Raw genomic sequence first — 21,665 nt, 5'->3', positions numbered from 1 at the left:
AATTAAGGTTTGTTGATTTTTATACTTAATTTAATTATTTAATTATTTAATTAACTGAATTAAATTAATTTAAATTAAATTAAATTTAAATTTAAAATTAATTTAAATTTAAATTAAATAGGATAGGCTCCAGCATATCATCGTGAGGACAAGCGTCAGACTAACCATGAAGAAAAAAATAGTTATTTGTCAAGAATGCCAAATAGTTCATTCAATTTAAATGTTAATTAATTAAAAATGAAAATTAAAATTTTGTCCTGCACTCTAACAACCAGTCCACTGTGCAGCCATTTGTAATAAAAAATTAAAATTAAAATTAAAATTAAAATTAAAATTAAAATTAAAATTAAAATTAAAATTAAAATTAAAATTAAAATTAAAAGCTGGGAGGTCTGTGCGCTAACCACTAGACCATTGTGCCGCCAAATCAATGTTTTAATTATTAATTTTTTTTTTAATTGTTTTTTTTTCTTCAATATTTCAGCTTTATGCTACTGAAATAATAATTTAACCTAATATTATAATGTTATTCTTGTTTGATTACATTTTACTGACTACTCGCCCAATTAACCTAGCATGTTTTTGGAATGTGGGAGGAAACCGGAGTACCCGGAGAAAACCCACGCATGCACGGGGAGAACATGCAAACTCCACACAGAGATGACCGAGGGTGGAATTGAACTAGCTGTGAGGTCTGTGCGCTAACCACTCGTCCACCGTGCAGCCCATGCTAATATTTATATTCCCCAAACGTTTATAATAGAAATCAACAGAGAGACTCTAATGACTAATGAATGCGATCGCTCCTCCACACTGGTGTAGCTGTGAAACTGAAGGGTGTTTCAAGGTCAGTCTGTGGTACCAACAGGAAAGACGTTTTCTTGTAATTACAGAGAGGTCTTGTGCGTCACCCATCAAAACAAGAGGATCATTCCACCGTAGACGAGAGCTTAAGGTTTTGCCTTCAAGCTGAATTTTGGAGATTCTACAAGCAGCAACAATATGTACTGTTGCAGTATTTCATGATTAGCCTTCCTCTTTTGTTAGCTTTCTGGTATCAACGCTTATGTTTTGACCCTTGTATTAAATCAGCTATAAAATACACTAAAAACAATAAGTTACCATCAAATTTGCTTCTCATGTCTTGGTTACCTTCTTAGGCTTCCTCATCCATGAAAATGTTGCTTTTAATACTTTTGGTGTGGGCATGGAGGCCTTTTTTTGTCACTATACCCCTCCATTTCTATTTACAAAAATGAACCTCAAAAGAATCATATTCATAAATTGAAGGTTCTTTTGTTACCTGGCTATTACTGAGGGCTATAGAACATATCTCTTAAATTAATTAGTTTTATTTATTTTCTCATTTTAGTATGAATCACTAAAGAAACGTCTATGGTGTTGGGGTGAATTTCGACCCATATATATTAAAGTCGGGCTGCACGGCGGTCTAGTGGTTAGCACGTAGACGTCACAGCTAGGAGACCAGGGTTCAATCCCATCCTCGGCCATCTCTGTGTGGAGTTTGCATGTTCTCCCCGTGCATGCGTGGGTTTTCTCCGGGTACTCCGGTTTCCTCCCACATTCCAAAAACATGCTAGGTTAATTAGTCGTGTTTTGTGATGTCTACAGGGCTCTAATAATGCTTTGTTCATTTTAATATGAAAAAAATAATTTGCCGTGTTATTGTTATTATTATATTTATTTATTTATTACTGATTGATTATTTTTCTTTTTTCTTGATTTGTTTATTTATTAAGTAAGATATTTGAGAACAGTGGAATGTTTTATCAGAGCTTTTCTTGTAGAAAATTGGAACCAAAGCGAAGTTTTTTTACATTTTTTTGTTTTTAATAAATGCGTTTTTTTTGTTTTTTTTAAAAAACCTGATGCGGCCCAGTCTCACCCAGACCCTAGCTCCAGTGGCCCCCAAGTAAATTGAGTTTGAGACCCCTACCCTAAATCGATCGAGGGCACAACCATTCATACTCAGATTGGACCATATGGACCATAGCATGTATTGCAATATTTTTGGGATGTATCACGATATGATGATATAATTAAATTCAAAGTCTTTTTTTTTTTTTTTTTACAATAACTATGGGACCTGGTGTTGCCATCAGAGAATTGATGAAAAGCGGTCCACTAAGCTAAAGTTAATTTCCATTTAAGGACCGAAATAATACTAATTATTTTAAGTCTAATAAAATTAAAATAGCAACTAAATGCTGATTAATATTTTTCTTGGAGGATCTTGTTGTCCTCAAACTAGCAAACACCGGGGGATGATCGAACCAATTTCCAACGATGGCTTGAAGAAGAAATGTCTGTAAAATATGCAGAGAGTAGCAACATCTCTTCTAAGCTCCAAGGGGTAAATACCAGCATTGATTGGGTCTTCAATGTTCAGAAGACGCAAGGCCTTCCGCTGAAGTCTGCATAGAATACTGAGAGCAGTATTGCCAGCTCCACTCCAAATGGGTGATGCATACTCCATGAGGGGTCGAATGTAGGCCTTGTAGATGGTAACTCTGGCCTTGAAGGGGAGAAGATCCCTTGACCGACTTAGGATGTAGAGCCGCTTTGTCCGCTATGGACCATAGCATGTATCGCAATATTTTTGGGATGTATCACGTTATGATGATATAATTAAATTAATTTTAAATTAATTTTAAATTAATTATTTATTTAATCAATTTAATTAAATTAATTAAATAAAAAATAATTCATTAATTATAATTAATTAAACAAAAAAATTAATTTAAATTAATTTAATTCAATTAATTAAGTAATTAAATAATTAAATTAAGTATAAAAATCAACAAACCTTAATTAACTATAACTAAATATAATTTTTTTATTGGTAACAAACTGCAATACAGTAGGTGCATTTAGTGTCTTCCAAACATGGCACTGAATCTGTCAGTTTCTGCCATTGTTTACTTTTCTTGTGGTAAGGAAGGCCATGAGCAAAAGCGTTGTGTATTTTTGACTTGGTGATGTCGACATGCTTGCTGACTGTCACGTCTTTTGTACTCAACTCTGTGTTTGTCGTGTTCCCACCTTTGACCATTTTTAAATGTTTAAATGTTTAATTTTTTTTTAATTTTTAAATTTTTTAAATTTTTAATTTTTTACATTTTTTAAATTTTTTAAATTTTTAAATTTTTTAAAATTTTTAAAATTTCTGATTTTTAAGTTTTAAATTTTTGTTATTTTTAAAATTTTTATTTAAAAAATTTTAAAATGTTAAAATTTTTTAATTTTTTAATTTTTAATTGTTTTTATTTTTTTATTTTTTTATTTTTTATTTTTTTATTTTTTTTTTTTTATTTTTTTTTTAAATTGTCATTTTTTTCTTCAATATTTCAGCTTTATGCTACTGAAATAATAATTTAACTTAATATTCTAATGTTATTCTTGTTTGATTACATTTTACTTACTACTCGCCCAATTAACCTAGCATGTTTTCGTAATGTGGGAGGAAATCGGAGTACCCGGAGATTCGGACCCAGGTTTTCCTGATCTCCTGACTGTGTGGCTAACAAGCTAGCCGACTTTTATTCATGAAATCTCCGATTTTTAAAAAAAATTTCACAAGCATAGACGAGAAGTGAAAAATGTCAACGTGATCACGCTAATATCAACGTAAACATGTGCCGGTTACCGGTTTTAAGGAATACCACGGAATTACACGACCACATGTCAAATACTTTGTCATGTCGTACGGTGGTTGAGTGGTTAGGCTGTCGGCCCCACAGTCAGGACATCAGAAATTCCTGAGTCCGTTTTCATGTGTACGGATGTGTTTTTGAAAATATGTGGTACGGAAAAAAAATCAGCATTGGTGTGTCCGTGGTGTTCCGAGTTGAACTAATTTTCTCCAGATGGGATCATGCAAGAGTATCCTGCTATTCCGACAATGTGCTAATGTTTAAAAGATTTCCTTGATGGTTTGGGTCCCGATGATAAAAAGTCAGGAATGTTAAGCGTTAATGAAATCCTAATATGTTTTCTTTTGTTATTCCTTAACTATGACTCACCTAAGTCATAGTTTTCCGTGTGTGCGTCGTCGGAATGTTGCCTCCGGCTAGCTTGGATTCTTTTCACCTCGGGGTCATCAGATACGTGACCTTTGGTTTTACGGCAGGGGTCATAAATGTTTGACGCAGGAGGTGTGATTGGAAAGTATACAAGTACAAGTAGTAGTACACACGTGAAGTACTCCAATCCCGATGGAAGCGGTCTTGGCAGACATTCATTTGTCCTCGTTTTTCCCTGCAAGTTCCATCAGGCCAGACCAAACGTTACAGCTTAATAGCTTCCCCGCTAATTAACCTGCAATTGACTTTACGATGGGAGTGTTCCTCACCTTCTTCTTCTTCTTCTTCTTCTTCTTCTTCTTCTTCTTCTTCTTCTTCTTCTTCTTCTTCTGCCGACTCTCATTTTGTAGCCACCAAGTGTCAACAGTGGATCTATGCACTTTGGCTAAGTTGCCGATTTTTTGTCATTTTAATTCACCCAAAGCGAGACGTTTATAAGTATAAATCCAGTAATCTATTGTTAATGGTTTTTAATTGGTTCCATTTATATTATACTATTTCATTATAAATGGGATACAATAATGATAATAAAAGAAAATAAGAGATATAAGACATAAATAAGGCTAATGCTTGTGTGTGTTGCTGTAAATGTGTTTTGGTGCTTGGGGAGCTGATTGGAGGTGGACAGGAAGTGACATACTGGAAATTATACAAAATATACATACAGTATGAAAAAAATAAAACAATATTTATATAATAATAATTATAATATAATAATAATAATATGTTTCCTTGTCATATTACTTTATTCCCATGATATTTTTATATTCCCATAGTGTTTTAACATATTTTCCAATGTATTTTTCCATGTTTCTCAGAATAAAAAGACTTTAAAATAACCTATATTTATATTATATATTTATCTTTAATATTTAACCTCTACGCTGCTAAAATGACATTATGTTCCCTCATAATATCATGATTTTATTTTCGTAACACTGTGAATATTTTCTCATTGTATTACAATTTTTCTCAAATCTTTTGCCTTTATAAATTTTGAAATTCTTGTTGTAAATTGTATTTTAATTTCTGTTCTTTTTAACTTTACAGTTCTTTGAACTTTTGTAAAATTATTTATTCTTAGAATAGTTTGACTTTTGTGTTTGTTTCTCATTATACCGTCCATTCATCTCGTCATCTCCTCACTAGGGTGGAGCCTTCATAATATTATTACGTTAAAAAAAATTCTGATTAATATTTTATGTTGCTTAAATTATGTTTTTCCCCCATAATTTTACAACACTATTCTTGTAGAATTACATCTTTATTATTTGAATTATTTGTGATGTGATGTCACAGTGAGACAACTTTCTTATATGGCATGCCCGGTTACAAGCTGAGTGGGACCAATCACAGAGCAGTGGGTGTGCCCTAATTAAATCAGATGTTTAGAAATCCAAGGAAATACAGTTGGAATAGGTGCAGATTCTGTAAGATCTAGAAAGTTTACTGTGTGGTTTATTGTGTGTAGCTGCTCTACATGAGTCCATTTTTACATTTGTATGATGGATTTTTTTAAAATTAATTTTTAATTTTACTTTTGATTTTTAAATTAATTAATTCATTCATTTTATTTATGTATTTAAAATTTAAAATTTAAAATTTAAAATTTAAAATTTAAAATTTAAAATTTAAAATTTAAAATTTAAAATTTAAAATTAATTTATTCTAAATGATTTTTTAAAAGAGTTTAAATCAGAACAAATATTTATTTTCTCACTAGTTTATATTTGTTGTATTTGTTTTTGTTTTGTTTGGTTCATGAAATGACATTGAGCATTTTTAATTTTACTTTTAATTTTTTAATCAATTAATTGATAAATGTTATTTATTTATTCCTAATGATTAATTTTTAATTTTTAAAGTAATTAATTTTATTTATTTATTTATTCTTTTTAAAGAGTTTAAATCAGAACAAATTATTTTCGCACTAGTTTATATATTATATTTGTTTTTGTTTTGTTTGGTACAAGAAAGGACATTGAGCCAAAAAAAACTTAAGTCAGGGGTCTCCAACCAGGAGATCATGAGCTGCTAGTAGCTCGTAAACACTTTTCAATTAGGCTCTCCATTTGTATGATGGATTTTTTTTTTAATTAATTTTTAATTTGAATTAATTGAACGGCATCATGCCATGTCTATCAAGTGAACAACATCTGGTAACTACATTGATAATTGATAATCAAAACATTGATCAATTAAGTCTACTAATAAACTCCTAATAAATCCACAAAGCCAAACTAAAGAGACTCGTTGTTGTTGAAATACTGTAGTACAAATGTACATATGGAGTACACAAAGAACCATTGTTCATTGAGAATGTTGGACGCTGCACCCAAAAAGCAGCCTTTTTAGCTCGGCACTTAAGAGTGAAACTGAGGAGCCCCCCGAATAAAAAGCCACTTGGTCGAAAAAAGAAGGACACAATGTGTGGTCTCAACTGGAAGTGGGAGCTTGACCAGGATCGGGTTTATTTAGACAGGTTAGATCGTGTTTACGTTCTCCACACGAAGACCAATGACGGCAATGGCGGCACAGGAGGAACCATTACTCCTACAAGGGATGGAGATCCATGCCCTTAAAAACAAAAAAAAACCTCATTATCATATTATAATAAGCACTAATAATGAATTATGTTCTGTTTATGTTTTTGTATTGTATTGTAAACTTAAATCAGGGGTCTCCAACCAGGAGATCATGAGCTGCTTGTTGCTCGTAAACACTTTTCAATTTGGCTCTCCAAAGACTTCATTCATTTATGATCAACTCTTATACCCACTCTATTAGAAAGGGGGGTTCGTTTGTAGATAGGAAGCACCAATCACAGCAGAGTAGGGTGGAATAGATTAAAACAGACCACAAAAAATACAAAAAAAAGCTGGAATAGGTGCAGATTCTGTAAGACCTAGAAAGTTTACTATGTGGGTTATTGTGTGTAGCTGCTCTACATGAGTCCATTTTTACATTTGTATGATGGATTTTTTTTTTTATAAATTTTTAATGTTACTTTTAATTTTTAAATTAATTAATTTAACATTTTTATTTTTTTTTAATTAATTAATTTTATTTATTTATTCTTAATTTTTTTGTTTTTTAAAGAGTTTAAATCATAACAAATATTTTTTTAATTTTTAATTTTTAATTTTTAATTTTTAATTTTTAATTTTTAATTTTTAATTTTTAATTTTTAATTTTTAATTTTTAATTTTTAATTTTTAATTTTTAATTTTTAATTTTTAATTTTTAATTTTTAATTTTTAATTTTTAATTAACTCACTCGTTTATATTTGTTATATTTGTTTTTGTTTTGTTTGGTTCATGAAATGACATTGAGCATGGATTTTGAACAAAAAAAAACTCAAGTCAGGGGTCTCCAACCAGGAGATCATGAGCTGCTTGTTGCTCGTAAACACTTTTCAATTTGGCTCTCCAAAGACTTCATTCATTTATTATCAACTCTTATACCCACTCTATTAGAAAGGGGGGTTCGTTTGTAGATAGGAAGCACCAATCACAGCAGAGTAGGGTGGAATAGATTAAAACAGACCACAAAACAATACAAAAAAAAAGCTCGAATAGGTGCAGATTCTGTAAGATCTAGAAAGTTTACTGTGTGGGTTATTGTGTGTAGCTGCTCTACATGAGTCCAATTTTACATTTGTATGATGGATTTTTTGAAATTAATTTTTAATTTTACTTTTAATTTTTAAATTAATTAATTCAACATTTTTATTTTTTTACATTAATTAATTAATTTATTTATTCTTAATTATTTTTGTTTTTTTAAAAGAGTTTAAATCATGACAAATTTTTAATTTTTAATTTTTAATTTTTAATTTTTAATTTTTAATTTTTAATTTTTAATTTTTAATTTTTAATTTTTAATTTTTAATTTTTAATTTTTAATTTTTAATTTTTAATTTTTAATTTTTAATTTTTAATTTTTAATTAACTCACTCGTTTATATTTGTTATATTTGTTTTTGTTTTGTTTGGTTCATGAAATGACATTGAGCATGGATTTTGAACAAAAAAAACTTTAGTCAGGGGTCTCCAACCTGGAGATCATGAGCTGCTAGTAGCTCGTAAACACTTTTCAATTTGGCTCTCCAAAGACTTCATTCGTTTATGATCAACTCTTATACCCACTCTATTAGAAAGGGGGGTTCGTTTGTAGATAGGAAGCACCAATCACAGAAGAGTAGGGTGGAATAGATTAAAACAGACCACAAAAAATACAGGAAAGCTGGAATAGGTGCAGATTCTGTAAGATCTAAAAAGGTTACTGTGTGGGTTATTGTGTGTAGCTGCTCTACATGAGTTCATTTTTACATTTGTATGATGGATTTTTTTTTAATTAATTTTTAATTTTACTTTTAATTTTTAAATTAATTATTTGATCAATTGTATTTTTTTATTTTTTATTTTATTTTATTTTATTTTTTTTTATTAATTGATTAATTGTATTTAGTTATTTTTTATTTTTTATTTGTAAATTAATTAATTTTATTTATTTATTCTTAAGGATTTTTTGAAGAGTTTAAATCAGAACAAATATATATTTTCTCACTAGTTGATATTTGTTGTATTTGTTTTTGTTTTGTTTGGTTCATGAAATGACATCGAGCATGGATTTTGAACAAAAAAACCTTTTAAAATCAAAATTAAAAAAATGTGTTAAATTAAAATAAAAAAAAAATTGTGCATATTATTAAAAAATTGCATGTGTGCAAATTAAAATTAAAATTAAAATTTTATTAATTTAATTAATGAATTAGCACACATGCAATTTAATTAAAATTAACATTAACATTAAAATCGCATTAATTAAATTAATTAATTTACACACACACAATTTAATTCAAATTAAAATTTAAAACAAATATTACTATTAATTTTATATATTAATTAAAATTGCATGTGTTAAAGCAAAATTAAATTCATGTGTTAAATTAAAATAATTAAAATTACATGTGCGCAAATTTATTTTTATTTTTATTTTTATTTTTATTTTTATTTTTATTTTTATATTTATTTATTTTTTTATTTTTTTATTTTTTTATTTTTATGATTAAAATTGATCCCACCCTCGGCCATCTCTGTGTGGAGTTTGCATGTTCTCCCCGTGCATGCGTGGGTTTTCTCCGGGTACTCCGGTTTCCTCCCACATTCCAAAAACATGCTAGGTCAATTAGCCACTCCAAATTGTCCAATAGGTATGAATGTGAGTGTGAATGGTTGTTTGTCTATATGTATAGGCCTTCAATTTTCACTGCAATGGTCGTACAATGTGAATCCACATAGCAGTTATGGCGACGTAAAAACTTCTGTCGAGTGTAATTATTCTGTCCTGTCGTTATTTCTGGTTGTTTCGGGAACAAATGTGTTTCTTTGTTTGTGTTGGTTGTGTTGTTAATGACCTCAAGCAGTAGATGTACAACAGATGTACAACATCTGAGCTTTATTTCTGCTTATACGGCGTTTAGTTGATATGGCGAGAAGTGTGGAACAAGAAGTAAGAACAATCACACGGTGTATATTTGGATTAAAATTAAAATTAAAATTAAAATTAAAATTAAAATTAAAATTAAAATTAAAATTAAAATTAAAATTAAAATTAAAATTAAAATTAAAATTAAAATTAAAATTAATTTGCACACATGCAATTTTAATTATTTTTAATTTAACACATTAATTTATTTTTGCTTTAACACATGCAAATAAAAATAAAAATAAAAATAAAAATAAAAATAAAAATAAAAATAAAAATAAAAATAAAAATAAAAATAAAAATAAAAATAAAAATAAAAATAAAAATAATAAAAATTATTTTTATTAAAATTAAGATTTTATTAATTTAATTAATGAATTAGCACACATGCAATTTAATTAAAATTAACATTAACATTAACATTAAAATTGCATTAATGGTGGTAAAGACTTGCCATTGAGTTGGCATCTGGAGACGTTGTTTTGCACCAACTTCCTCCAGCAGCAACATCTGTCCAGCACATGATGTCTATCATCAGGAAGTAAGGAACCAAAGTCCACTTAATAACCCGAGCATACGTTGCATCCACGCACATGGACCTGGACCTGATTAGGTCTGTGGGCGAGCCAGAGATGATTACGCTCAGCATTCAGGGAATCCATTTGGCATACCTCATACGCTACCATCATCATCATGACAAACACGTGCCGGTTGTGCATATCAAAGCAAGAACGCAGCACTGGCAGACTTTAGAAAGTAAACAATGTCATAGCATCTTGTCATCTTGGCCATATTCCCTTAAAATGAGAAAATAAACTTCATCATTTTGACTGAATAGCTCAGCATGATTTGACATTTTTCCATTCAAGTCATCTTCTTGCAGGACAAATGAGCTTTATGCTCTGCTATATTAAAATTAAAATTAAAATTAAAATTAAAATTAAAATTAAAATTAAAATTAAAATTAAAATTAAAATTAAAATTAAAATTAAAAATTTTTACTTGTACTTTTACTTTCAATTTCAATTTTTTATTACAAATGGCTGCACGGTGGACTGGTTGTTAGAGCGCAGGCCACACAGCGAGGCGACCTGAGTTCAATTCCACCATCAGGCGTCTTTTTTTCAATTTTAATTTAATTGCATGAGTGCAAATTAAAATTAAAATTAAAATTAAAATTAAAATTAAAATTAAAATTAAAATTAAAATTAAAATTAAAATTAAAATTAAAATTAAAATTATTAAAAATAAATTTTATATATTGATTAAAATTGCATGTGTTAAAGTAAAATTAAATTAATGTGTTAAATTAAAATTAATTGAAATTGCATGTGTGCAAATTAATTAATTAATTTTTAAATTTTAATTTTAATTTTAATTTTAATTTTAATTTTAATTTTAATTTTAATTTTAATTTTAATTTTAATTTTAATTTTAATTTTAATTTTAATTTTAATTTTAATTTTAATTTTAATTGAATGATTCCACCCTCAGCCATCTCTGTGTGGAGTTTGCATGTTTTCTCCGGGTACTCCGGTTTCCTCCCACATTCCAAAAACATGCTAGGTTAATTGGCCACTCCAAATTGTCCAAAGGTATGAATGTGAGTGTGAATGGTTGTTTGTCTATATGTGCCCTGTGATTGGCTGGCCACCAGTTTGTGTACACAGACTGCGTGTACAGTATATATACTGTACATACTGTATATTTTGTGATAAAGTCTAGAATTCTGCAGCTCTACTCTTTACAATCTATCCAATTCAAAATGTCTTTAGATTCCAACTTACTACCTATTATATAGATTAGTAGGAATAATAATGTTAATAATTCATGATCATAAATTTGGCAGGTGACCCTGGACTCTCGGTGGACGTAGATGGTCTGGCTGAATCTCAGAGTGGAGCTGCACCAACACCAGAAGGTAAGAATGCTAAATGATAATGCTAAATAATCTATTTCATCTAGCAATGTGCTTTTATCGGTTTAGCGGTTTTAGGAATTGTAAACAAATGTGGCTTTCCCGCGCACGCCGTTGCTAGCAACGTGAGCAGAGAGCCTATCTGGCTTGCAGCCATGCCCATATAAGGAAGTCCGTCCCACTGTGACATCACAAAGGAACAGTTTTACCACACCTTTTGAAACCCAGTGTTTTGAGCGTTTTGAGTCTTTCAGTGTGTCAGTCATATTTCAATGCAACCAGCAACCACGGTTTAATGTATTTAATGTAAGTGTTGTTGTCACATCTGGTGTCAGATCAAAGACGTCACTTAACCTGACGGCAGCTGAAAGTATGATGCCAACCGGGGGCCGGTTCAAGGGGGGTCGCAACGCCCCCTTGAATAAATGGCTTGCTACCCCCAACCATCCAATCACTGTTAGTATGCAAACGAGCCAACACTCTTTCCGCAGACTTTGTGGAAACTGAGACCCAAGTGACCCATTAGACAACGAATAATTAACAACTAAAAAGGATTAAAATAAAGTTGGTTGTTAAAATCTGGGAGGGAGTGGCCACACCCCTTTGGCGCGGCCTGCACTGCGCCTTATCTACGAAATTAAAGCAGCGAGAACTACATGGACACAACCTTCCTGTTTTGTCATGAGTTATTTTTTCAATTCATTATAATGAATTCTATTATTAAAAAAAGGATATTCACCTTCTTTCTGAAAAAAACTTTATTTGGCTTATTTTTCCAGAAAAAAAGAAGTGAAAAAAAAAAAGTGTCTGTGTGCTGTCTGAACGACACAAGCGAACACATCCCGCGACCGCCAGTGTGAAAGAGGCGATTATGAGAGGAAGACAAGTGTTGTTGTATGCAACACAACGTGGACTCAATTCTCCAGGATGCACGGCAATTCAATCACCCTGCAGTGTTCCACCCTACCATTATCTTAGGGGGTTAGCACCACCCCCAACAACACGCCACACAACCCCCCAGGAAGTTGATTTTATTTTATTTTCTATGTAGCACAAGTGTGTCTACATTTTTTCCAGCTTGATCCACATACTGAAACATGAAAGTATAATAAATACATTTGTTTTGTTTTGTTTTGTTTTGTTTTGTTTTGTTTTGTTTTGTTTTGTTTTGTTTTGTTTTGTTTTGTTTTGTTTTGTTTTGTTTTGTTTTGTTAAATCAGAGGATGTAATTCAAAATTAAAAAGTAAAAATTTTAAATAAAAAATTTACAATTAAAAAAACAAATAAATGAATAAATAAATAAAAGTAAAATAAATAAAATGAATGAAAAATAAAATGACCCACAAAAAATGCGATTTATTCTCCAGCATGACTTATAAAATAAAAAAAATAAAGTTACATACAATAAATAATAATTAATAAAAGTATCTTACACCTATTCAGCCTGTTCTCTATTCTATTATTGTTAGAACTTGCCTTCCAAGAGGACGTAATGTAAAATTTAAAATTTAAAATTTAAAATTTAAAATTTAAAATTTAAAATTTAAAATTTAAAATTTAAAATTTAAAATTTAAAATTTAAAATTTTTTAAAAATTTAAAATTTTTTAAAAATTTAAAATTTTTTAAAAATTTAAAATTTATTAAAAATTTAAAATACATACATAAAAAATCAAAAAAATAATAAATGAAAAATAAAATGACCCACAAAAAATGTGATTTATACTCCAGTGCGACTTATAAATGAAAAAAATAAAGTTACGTACAATAAATAATAAATAAAAGTTACATAAACACTGGACACCTTAAAAATTAAAAATTAAAAAATTAAAAATTAAAAATTAAAAATTAAAAATTAAAAAATTAAAAATTAAAAAAATAAAAAATAAAAAAATAAAATAAATGAAAAATAAAATGACCCGCCAAAAAATGCGATTTATACTCCAGTGCGACTGATAAATGAAAAAAATAAAGTTACATACAATAAATAATAAATAAAAGTTACATAAACACTGGACAAATTAAAAATTAAAAATTAAAAATTAAAAATTAAAAATTAAAAATTAAAAATTAAAAATTAAAAATTAAAAATTAAAAATTAAAAATTAAAAATTAAAAATTAAAAATTAAAAATTAAAAATTAAAAATTAAATGACCTGCAAAAAATGCGACTTATACTCCAGTGCGACTTATGTATGTTTTTTTCAACCTAATTATACATTTTTGGTCTATGAACACCACTGTGTCTGTCTCCTCTCTAAACAGCTGAGGCATTCAACGCAACGGTAACCGGTAACTAATCCCTCTGCCTTAATTGGGCTGACAGTCCGAGCTTCTAGCTTAGCGTTCGGTGCCCTTGACTCCCATATGAATGTCCGATGTTCGAGTTTCGGTTCAGGTTGGTGCAAAGCCAGCGGGTTACAGCAACCTCATGTTTATAGTTTTAAATGGCAAGCAAGAATCTGAATCTGATTTTTTGTTGATTTATTATTGCTGTCCTTCTTGGTACGACCGTTTTTTTTAAACTTCATCTGATTTTAATTCCTCTGCCAAGGTTATTTCCTGGAGGTGTTGGAGCCGGTCAACAACATCACGCACTTCCAGGGCCAGACAGCCACGCTGCACTGCAAAGTGGCCGGGAACCCACGCCCGACCATACGCTGGCTTAAAAACGACGCCCCGGTCGTTCAGGAGCAAGGACGCATCACTATTCGCAAAACCGAAGCGGGATCCAAGCTTCGCATTCAGGATCTGGACACGACGGATACCGGCTATTATCAGTGTGTTGCCTCCAACTCGCTCAAAGTCATCTCTGCCACGGGGGTGCTATACGTCAAACTAGGTACATATGTGTATATACAGTAAAGTCTCGTTATATCGATATCGGTTATAACGAATTACTACTTATTACGATACTATTTTCATTTCCCGGCAAATTTCTAGTCTTTTATGATATAATTAGTTCCGTTAGTACGATACCCGGTTATTATGATAATCCGGTTACTACGATGCCCTTTTCATCTCCCGCCAGCCAATTTGGTCTGCTTATATCGATACAAAAGCAGCTTAAATCAATCTTTGCTTAAGGATTTCAATACCAAAAAAGAACACGGCGAACGGCTGCTTCCAGTCAACTTTATTTTTCACACTTCCACCACCAGAGCACAGCACACACACCGATTCCCGCACTTCCTGGTTCACAGGTCATGCTCAACCCGCCCCACATAGCTGGCCAAACACATGCCTGCAAGATTGATTTAAGCTGCTCGTGCATTATTGCCCACTTTTAATGCAGTTCGGCGCAGGATCGGATATATGGATAGTCCGGTTATATTGATATATTGATATATATATATATATACTGTATATATATGTATTCATTTTGTAAAAGTAGTTGATGACCCCAAATATAGCCAGTAGTACATTTAAACATTTACACTGCATGTATGTGATCGGTATCGGTTTCGGTATCGGCTAATTTCACTCATGGATTATCGGTACATTAGAACATTATGTTGTCTGTAAAGAATGAATCAAGTTCATTATGCCTTATTGATATATGTTTTATGTTTTTATCATTGTGAATAAACAGGACAGATGCCTACGCATGGGCCGGATGATACGTAAGTGAACCTTTTTTTTTATGTGTGCAATATGTCTATCTGTTATTAATACACCTTTGCCTCCTAATGTCTTCCTAATTTTGAATGAGGTTTAAGCATTTGCTGACAATTGCTGACTTGTGTTTAACATGAAATTATATCAGACATTGAATTGCATTTAAAAAATACATTATTTTTTTAGGTTAGGTTTTTAGGTTTTTCAGAGTGTCAGTCACATTTCAATGCAACCAGCAATCACTTTTTTTAATGTATTTAATGTAAGTGTTGTTGTCCTATCAAATCTGGTGTCAAATCAAAGACACAAATCTTCTGGAAGTAGAGACTAGACCAGGAGTGGGCAAACTACGGCCCGGGGGCCACATCCGGCCCGCCAAGTGTTTGAATACGGCCCGCCCAATCTTTCCAAAGTATTTCATTTAAACTCAACATACAACCTGGCATCATGGCCTGAGCCAACCTTTTGATGGTTTTATCAATTTCGTTTTTTGACATGGTCTGTTGTTTACAAAGTGCTCCTGAAAAAAGGGACACAAGCACATAATAATAATAATAATAATAATTATTATTATTATTAGATTATTAGATTATTAGATTATTAGATTATTAGATTATTAGATTATTAGATTATTAGATTATTAGATTATTAGATTATTAGATTATTAGATTATTAGATTATTAGATTATTATTACAACTATTATGATTATTATAATTATTATATTAATGCTAATTATTATATTAATTATATATAATATTATTGTTATATTTGCATATTTTACATAATAATAATATAATAATTATTATTTTAATTTTATTGTAATTATTATAATATTTTATTATTTTTAAAATATTTAAATATAAATATAAAATAATAAATAATAATAGCAGATTGCATGACAATTTTACAGATACAATAATACCAGGTGGACTGTTACGTGTAAAATATATAGTCTGCCCCCCCCCCTCATCAGTAACATCTAATGTGGCCACTAGTTGTGGCGGGAAACGTCTATTAGCAACCCGGCTCCCTGTATGCACACTCTATAATGCTACACAGACAAGTGCTTTTGCTCCACAAGCAGGTTTTTCAGAGTGTCGGTCACATTTCAATGCAACCAGCAATCACTATATAATTTATTTAATGTAAGTGTTGTTGTCCTATCAAATCTGGTGTCAAAACAAAGACACAAATCTTCCAAATCTGGAAGTAGAGACTGGACAGTTTGAAGTTTTGAAAGAAAAGCAGTTACTACAAGACGTCTTGCAATGATAACTAGCTAGTACAGAGTGTCGGTCACATTTCAATGCAACCAGCAATCACTATTTAATGTATTTAATGTAAGTGTTGTTGTCCTATCAAATCTGGTGTCATATCAAAGACGTCACTTAACCTGACGGCAGCTGAAAGTATGATGCCAACTGGGACCGGTTCTACCCCGGGGGGGGGGGGGGGGGGGTGGAAGGTTGCAACGCCCCATGATAAACGGCCATGATAAATGATATCAAACACTGTGGGTTGCATTAAAGGTGACCTAATATTCAAATTTTTTGGCCCTTTGTATTGAGTTGTGGACTTCTATAGAGTAGCTACACACAATAACCAGCACATTTTGCGACATTGAGTGCCAAAGGTGCGCTGAAAGCTCGCTAGCTCTGACCTGGGCTATTCTTGGCGCAGGTAAAGATCACCCCGCATAGTGGCAAATTGACAGGCGCGCAGTGCAGACACGTCACCGAAACCTCACAAGCAGGTTTTTCAGAGTGTCAGGCACATTTCAATGCAACCAGCAATCACTGTTTAATATTATTTATTTAATGTAAGTGTTGTTGTCCTATCAAATCTGGTGTCAGATCAAAGATGTCACTCAACCTGACGGCAGGTAAAAGTATGATGCTAACCGGGGCCGGTTCTACACTGGGGGGGGGGGGGGGGTAAATTATATCACACACTAGGGGATTCATGATAAATGATATCAAACACTGTGGGTTGCATTAAAGGTGACCTATTATGCTAATTTTTCGGCCCTTTGTATTGATTTGTGGACTCCTATAGAGCAGCTACACACAATAACCAGCGCATAAAGCTTTCTGGTTCTTCCAGAATCTGCACCTATTTAGCTGTATTTCTTTGGATGTCGTGCTTCCAGTGTATTCCACCCACGGCCCGCCTCCAGGCTGTGGTTGGTCACAATCGCAAGTGCTTAAAAGGACTTCCGGTTTGTGTTGCTAGCTGCGAACGGTTATGCTAGGTTAATTAGCGACTCCAAATTGTCCATAGGTATGAATGTGAGTGTGAATGGTTGTTTGTCTATATGTGCCCTGTGCCCCAAGACAGCTGGGATAGGCTCCAGCACCCTCTGCGACCCTCGTGAGGATAAGCGGTCAAAAATGAATGAATGAATGAATATTTTGTATAATTGTACTGAAAGTGAGTTTTCTCCTACTATTAGGTCACATGAAAAAGGATTCTGCCAGCCGTATCGTGGCATTGCCTGTGCACGCTTCATTGGCAACCAGAGCATTTATGTGGAGTCTCTGCAGATGCAAGGGGAAAGTGAAAATCGTATCACTGGTAGGACAAATTATTTTTTATTATTACTACTTAACCCTCCTCTTGTGTTAGGGTCGACACCGACCCGTTTTACTTTATTTTAATGCATAAAAAGAATCACATAACATTTGTTTATTACATCAAGGCTTTTTGAAATTTTTTTTTTATTAAAAACAGAAAAATATACAAACTTTTTCAGTGCTTTGGTTCCGATTTTTTACAATAAAAGCTCTGATAAAAAATTCCACTGTTCTCAAATATCTTATTTTTCTGCACAAAATAAGATGAAAAATAAATAAACAAATCAAGAATAAAGAAAATCAATCAATCAGTAATAAATAAATATAATAATAATAATAAAAACTTAAGAAACCACATATAGTTGCCGGGCAGACAAATGATTATTTTCAGATTAAAATGAACAAAGCATTATTAGAGCCCTGTAGACATGACAAAACACGACTATAGTCACATTTATACTCTTTTTATTTACAACATATTGCGCAACTGCAGGGTCTTGAGACACATGCTAACTCGCAAACTAGAGAGCTAGCCACCTAAACGGTAGCCTTCGAGTTATTTCCTTTCAACTTAAATAGCCAAAAACTTACCACTTCCACACGGATAGGGAGGATAACTATTAACAGTTATTTAACCTTTAACATGAACATTAATCAAACGTAATAATTTTTTCTGGGTACATGATACCATACAGCATCCATAGCAAACTAACGTTACACTTTCATATCAAGGGCCGCGTGTTTGAGACCCCTGCCATAGATGTTTCTTTAGTGATTAATACTAAAATGAGAAAACCGACACGATAACATAAGAGATGATACCAGAAAGCTAACACAAGAGGAAGGCTAATCATGAAAAAGCCGAAATAAACAAATAAAATGATGACAGTTTCCTCTTTACAATGTAACCACATTCCTCCATCCCAGCTGCCCTCACAATGATTGGCACCTCCACTCATCTGTCGGATCAGTGCTCCAAATTTGCCATCCCATCCTTCTGCCACTACGTTTTCCCACTTTGTGACGAGGGATCAAGGGCTCCCAGGCGACGTGAGCTCTGTCGGGACGAGTGCGAAGCCCTGGAGAATGACCTGTGCCATGCCGAGTACACGGTTGCCCGATCCAATCCCATGATCCTGATGCAGCTCGAGCTTCCGAGCTGTCACCTGCTGCCCCGCCCCGGCACACGTGACGCTGCTTCCTGCATGAGAATCGGCGTTCCATCGGAAAAACTACATACAGGTAAGCAGAAGCATGGATACGCTACACTTATACAATCAGTAACTGTTACATTTGTTCACTTCCTGCTTTCCTAATAAAATTTTAGTTGTTTTTTTAACTTTATTTTATTAATTCATATTTTATTTTATTAGGGTGTTATTTTAATTGGAAATTCACTTCAGGTCAGGTGTGAAACCAATGAACTGCGACAAATGATGGATTACTAAATTATTTTTATTTTTATTTTTATTTTTATTTTTATTTTTATTTTTATTTTTATTTTTATTTTTATTTTTATTTTTATTTTTATTTTTACTTTTATTTTTATTTTTATTTTTATTTTATTTTTATTTTTATTTTTATTTTTATTTTTATTTTTATTTTTATTTTTATTTGCATGTGTTAAAGCAAAATTAAATTGATGTGTTAAATTAAAATTAATTAAAATTGCATGTGTGCAAATAAATTTTAATTTTAATTTTAATTTTAATTTTAATTTTAATTTTAATTTTAATTTTAATTTTAATTTTAATTTTAATTTTAATTTTAATTTTAATTTTAATTTTTTATTACAAATGTCTGCACGGTGGACTGGTTGTTAGAGTGCAGGCCACACAGCAAATTAAAATTAAAATTAATTTGCACACGTGCAATTTAATTAAAATTAAAATTGCATGTGTTAAAGGAAAATTAAATTAATGTGTTAAATTAAAATTAATTAAAATTGCATTAATTTTAATTTTAATTTTAATTTTAATTTTAATTTTAATTTTAATTTTAATTTTAATTTTAATTTTAATTTTAATTTTAATTTTAATTTTAATTTTAATTTTTTATTACAAATGTCTGCACGGTGGACTGGTTGTTAGAGTGCAGGCCACACAGTAAATTAAAATTGAAATTAATTTGCAGGAAAAAAAATTAAAGGAAAATTAAATTAATGTGTTAAATTAAAATTAATTAAAATTGCATTAATTTTAATTTTAATTTTAATTTTAATTTTAATTTTAATTTTAATTTTAATTTTAATTTTAATTTTAATTTTAATTTTAATTTTAATTTTAATTTTAATTTTAATTTTAATTTTAATTTTAATTTTAATTTTAATTTTAATTTTAAGGGTCGGTCTTATCTTGTTTCCAATCCCCTTTCCAGACTCCCCTACGGACCAGAGCTGCTACAACGGAAGTGGCGCTGACTACAGGGGCACGGTCAGCATCACGGCATCGGGACATCACTGCCAGCCGTGGAACACTCAGTACCCTCACAGTCACCATCTGTCCCAAGAGTACCCTGAACTTTGGGGGAGCCACAACTACTGCCGGAACCCGGGAGGCCAGATGCAGGCTCCTTGGTGCTTCACCTTGAACCCTCGGGTCAGGGTGGACCTTTGCGACATTCAGCCTTGCAGTAAGTACAGCGCTATGTCAAAACCGTGAAGATTGAAACTGACATGATAATGGGGCTATTTTAATTAAAAATGAAAATTTAAAAAATGAAAATTTAAAAAATGAAAATTTAAAAAATGAAAATTTAAAAAATTAAAATTTAAATTTTCATTTTTTAATTTTCATTTTAATTTAAAAATGTATTAATTAAAAAATGAAAATTTTAAAATGAAAATTTTAATTAAATTTTTTTTCCTCATTTTTTAAATTTTATTTTAATTTTCATTTTTTAATTTGAATAAAAAAAATAATAATTAATTTTTAAATTATTAATTAATTAAAAAATACTTTTTTTACTTTTTGATTTTCATTTTTTTCATTTTTTTCATTTTAATTTTAATTTTCATTTTCATTTTTTTCATTTTAATTTAAATTTAAATACATAAAAAAACTAATAAAATAAAATAAATGAATTAATAAAATAAAATAAAAAAAACTTACATTTTATTAGGAAAGCAGGAAGTGAACAAATGTAACAGTTACCGATTGTAAAAGTACCAGATGGAGGGGTATGATTTAATAAGCTTTGCTTCTTCCTACTCCTTTTGGACATGTGGAACTGGGAACTGATTATGGGATGCACTCAATTGTAATCTGATGCAAGTTCAAATGAAATAAAACCATTACCATTACTATGCTATTGTAAGTAGCAAGTGGCAACGGATGAGTTAATAATACTCTACAACAGGGATTTTCTTAGTAACTTAAATAAGTCATTTAAATTTAAGTTTAAATTTAAATTACTTAAGTTACTTGGAAAGATTTAAATTTACTGTGCTACTTGCCTTAATTTTTATTTTTATTTTTATTTTTATTTTTATTTTTATTTTTATTTTTATTTTTATTTTTATTTTTATTTTTATTTTTATTTTTATTTTTATTTTTATTTTTATTTTTATTTTTATTTTTATTTTTATTTTTATTTTTATTTTTATTTTTATTTTTATTTTTATTTTTATTTTTATTTTTATTTTTATTTTTATTTTTATTTTTATTTTTATTTTTATTTTTATTTTTATTTTTATTTTTATTTTTATTTTTATTAATAAAGTTAAAAAAACACATCACCTGACATTGTTTGTTAGTACTTCTGAGTTAGTAATACTCTAGAAGAGGGATTTTCTAAGTCTAACATTGCCAACATGCCTCCAAGGAGCTGCTCATTTGATGCCCTTTGTTGCCATCTGGTGGCCTTAAGGCGTAATGCATTAAAAAAACAAATGTCTATAAACTATTTTCTACATCCCATTTGCCAAATATCTTAACAATTAGCTTAGGCAAGACTTTTTGCCTT

At 30.5% G+C, this 21,665-nt stretch overlaps 1 protein-coding gene across 1 annotated transcript in view; it reads left to right on the top strand.

Moving 5' to 3' along the window:
- The window catches only part of ror2 (receptor tyrosine kinase-like orphan receptor 2), a 51,889-nt gene that overhangs the window by 27,484 nt on the left and 2,740 nt on the right, over positions 1-21,665 (top strand). The window contains exons 2-7 of the mRNA XM_078798994.1: positions 11,443-11,514; positions 14,065-14,352; positions 15,103-15,133; positions 17,582-17,703; positions 18,630-18,944; positions 20,079-20,333. Of these exons, the coding sequence (XP_078655120.1) occupies positions 11,443-11,514; positions 14,065-14,352; positions 15,103-15,133; positions 17,582-17,703; positions 18,630-18,944; positions 20,079-20,333 (1,083 nt within the window). The remainder of the gene's footprint in view (positions 1-11,442; positions 11,515-14,064; positions 14,353-15,102; positions 15,134-17,581; positions 17,704-18,629; positions 18,945-20,078; positions 20,334-21,665) is intronic.

This window comes from Doryrhamphus excisus, linkage group LG19 (assembly GCF_037039965.1).
Source record: "Doryrhamphus excisus strain RoL-2023G ecotype Guam linkage group LG19, RoL_Dexc_Guam_v1.1, whole genome shotgun sequence".
Taxonomy (NCBI): domain Eukaryota; kingdom Metazoa; phylum Chordata; class Actinopteri; order Syngnathiformes; family Syngnathidae; genus Doryrhamphus; species Doryrhamphus excisus.
The sequence above is the reverse complement of the archived record's forward strand: the minus strand, read 5'-3'. Positions and strand labels throughout refer to the sequence as shown.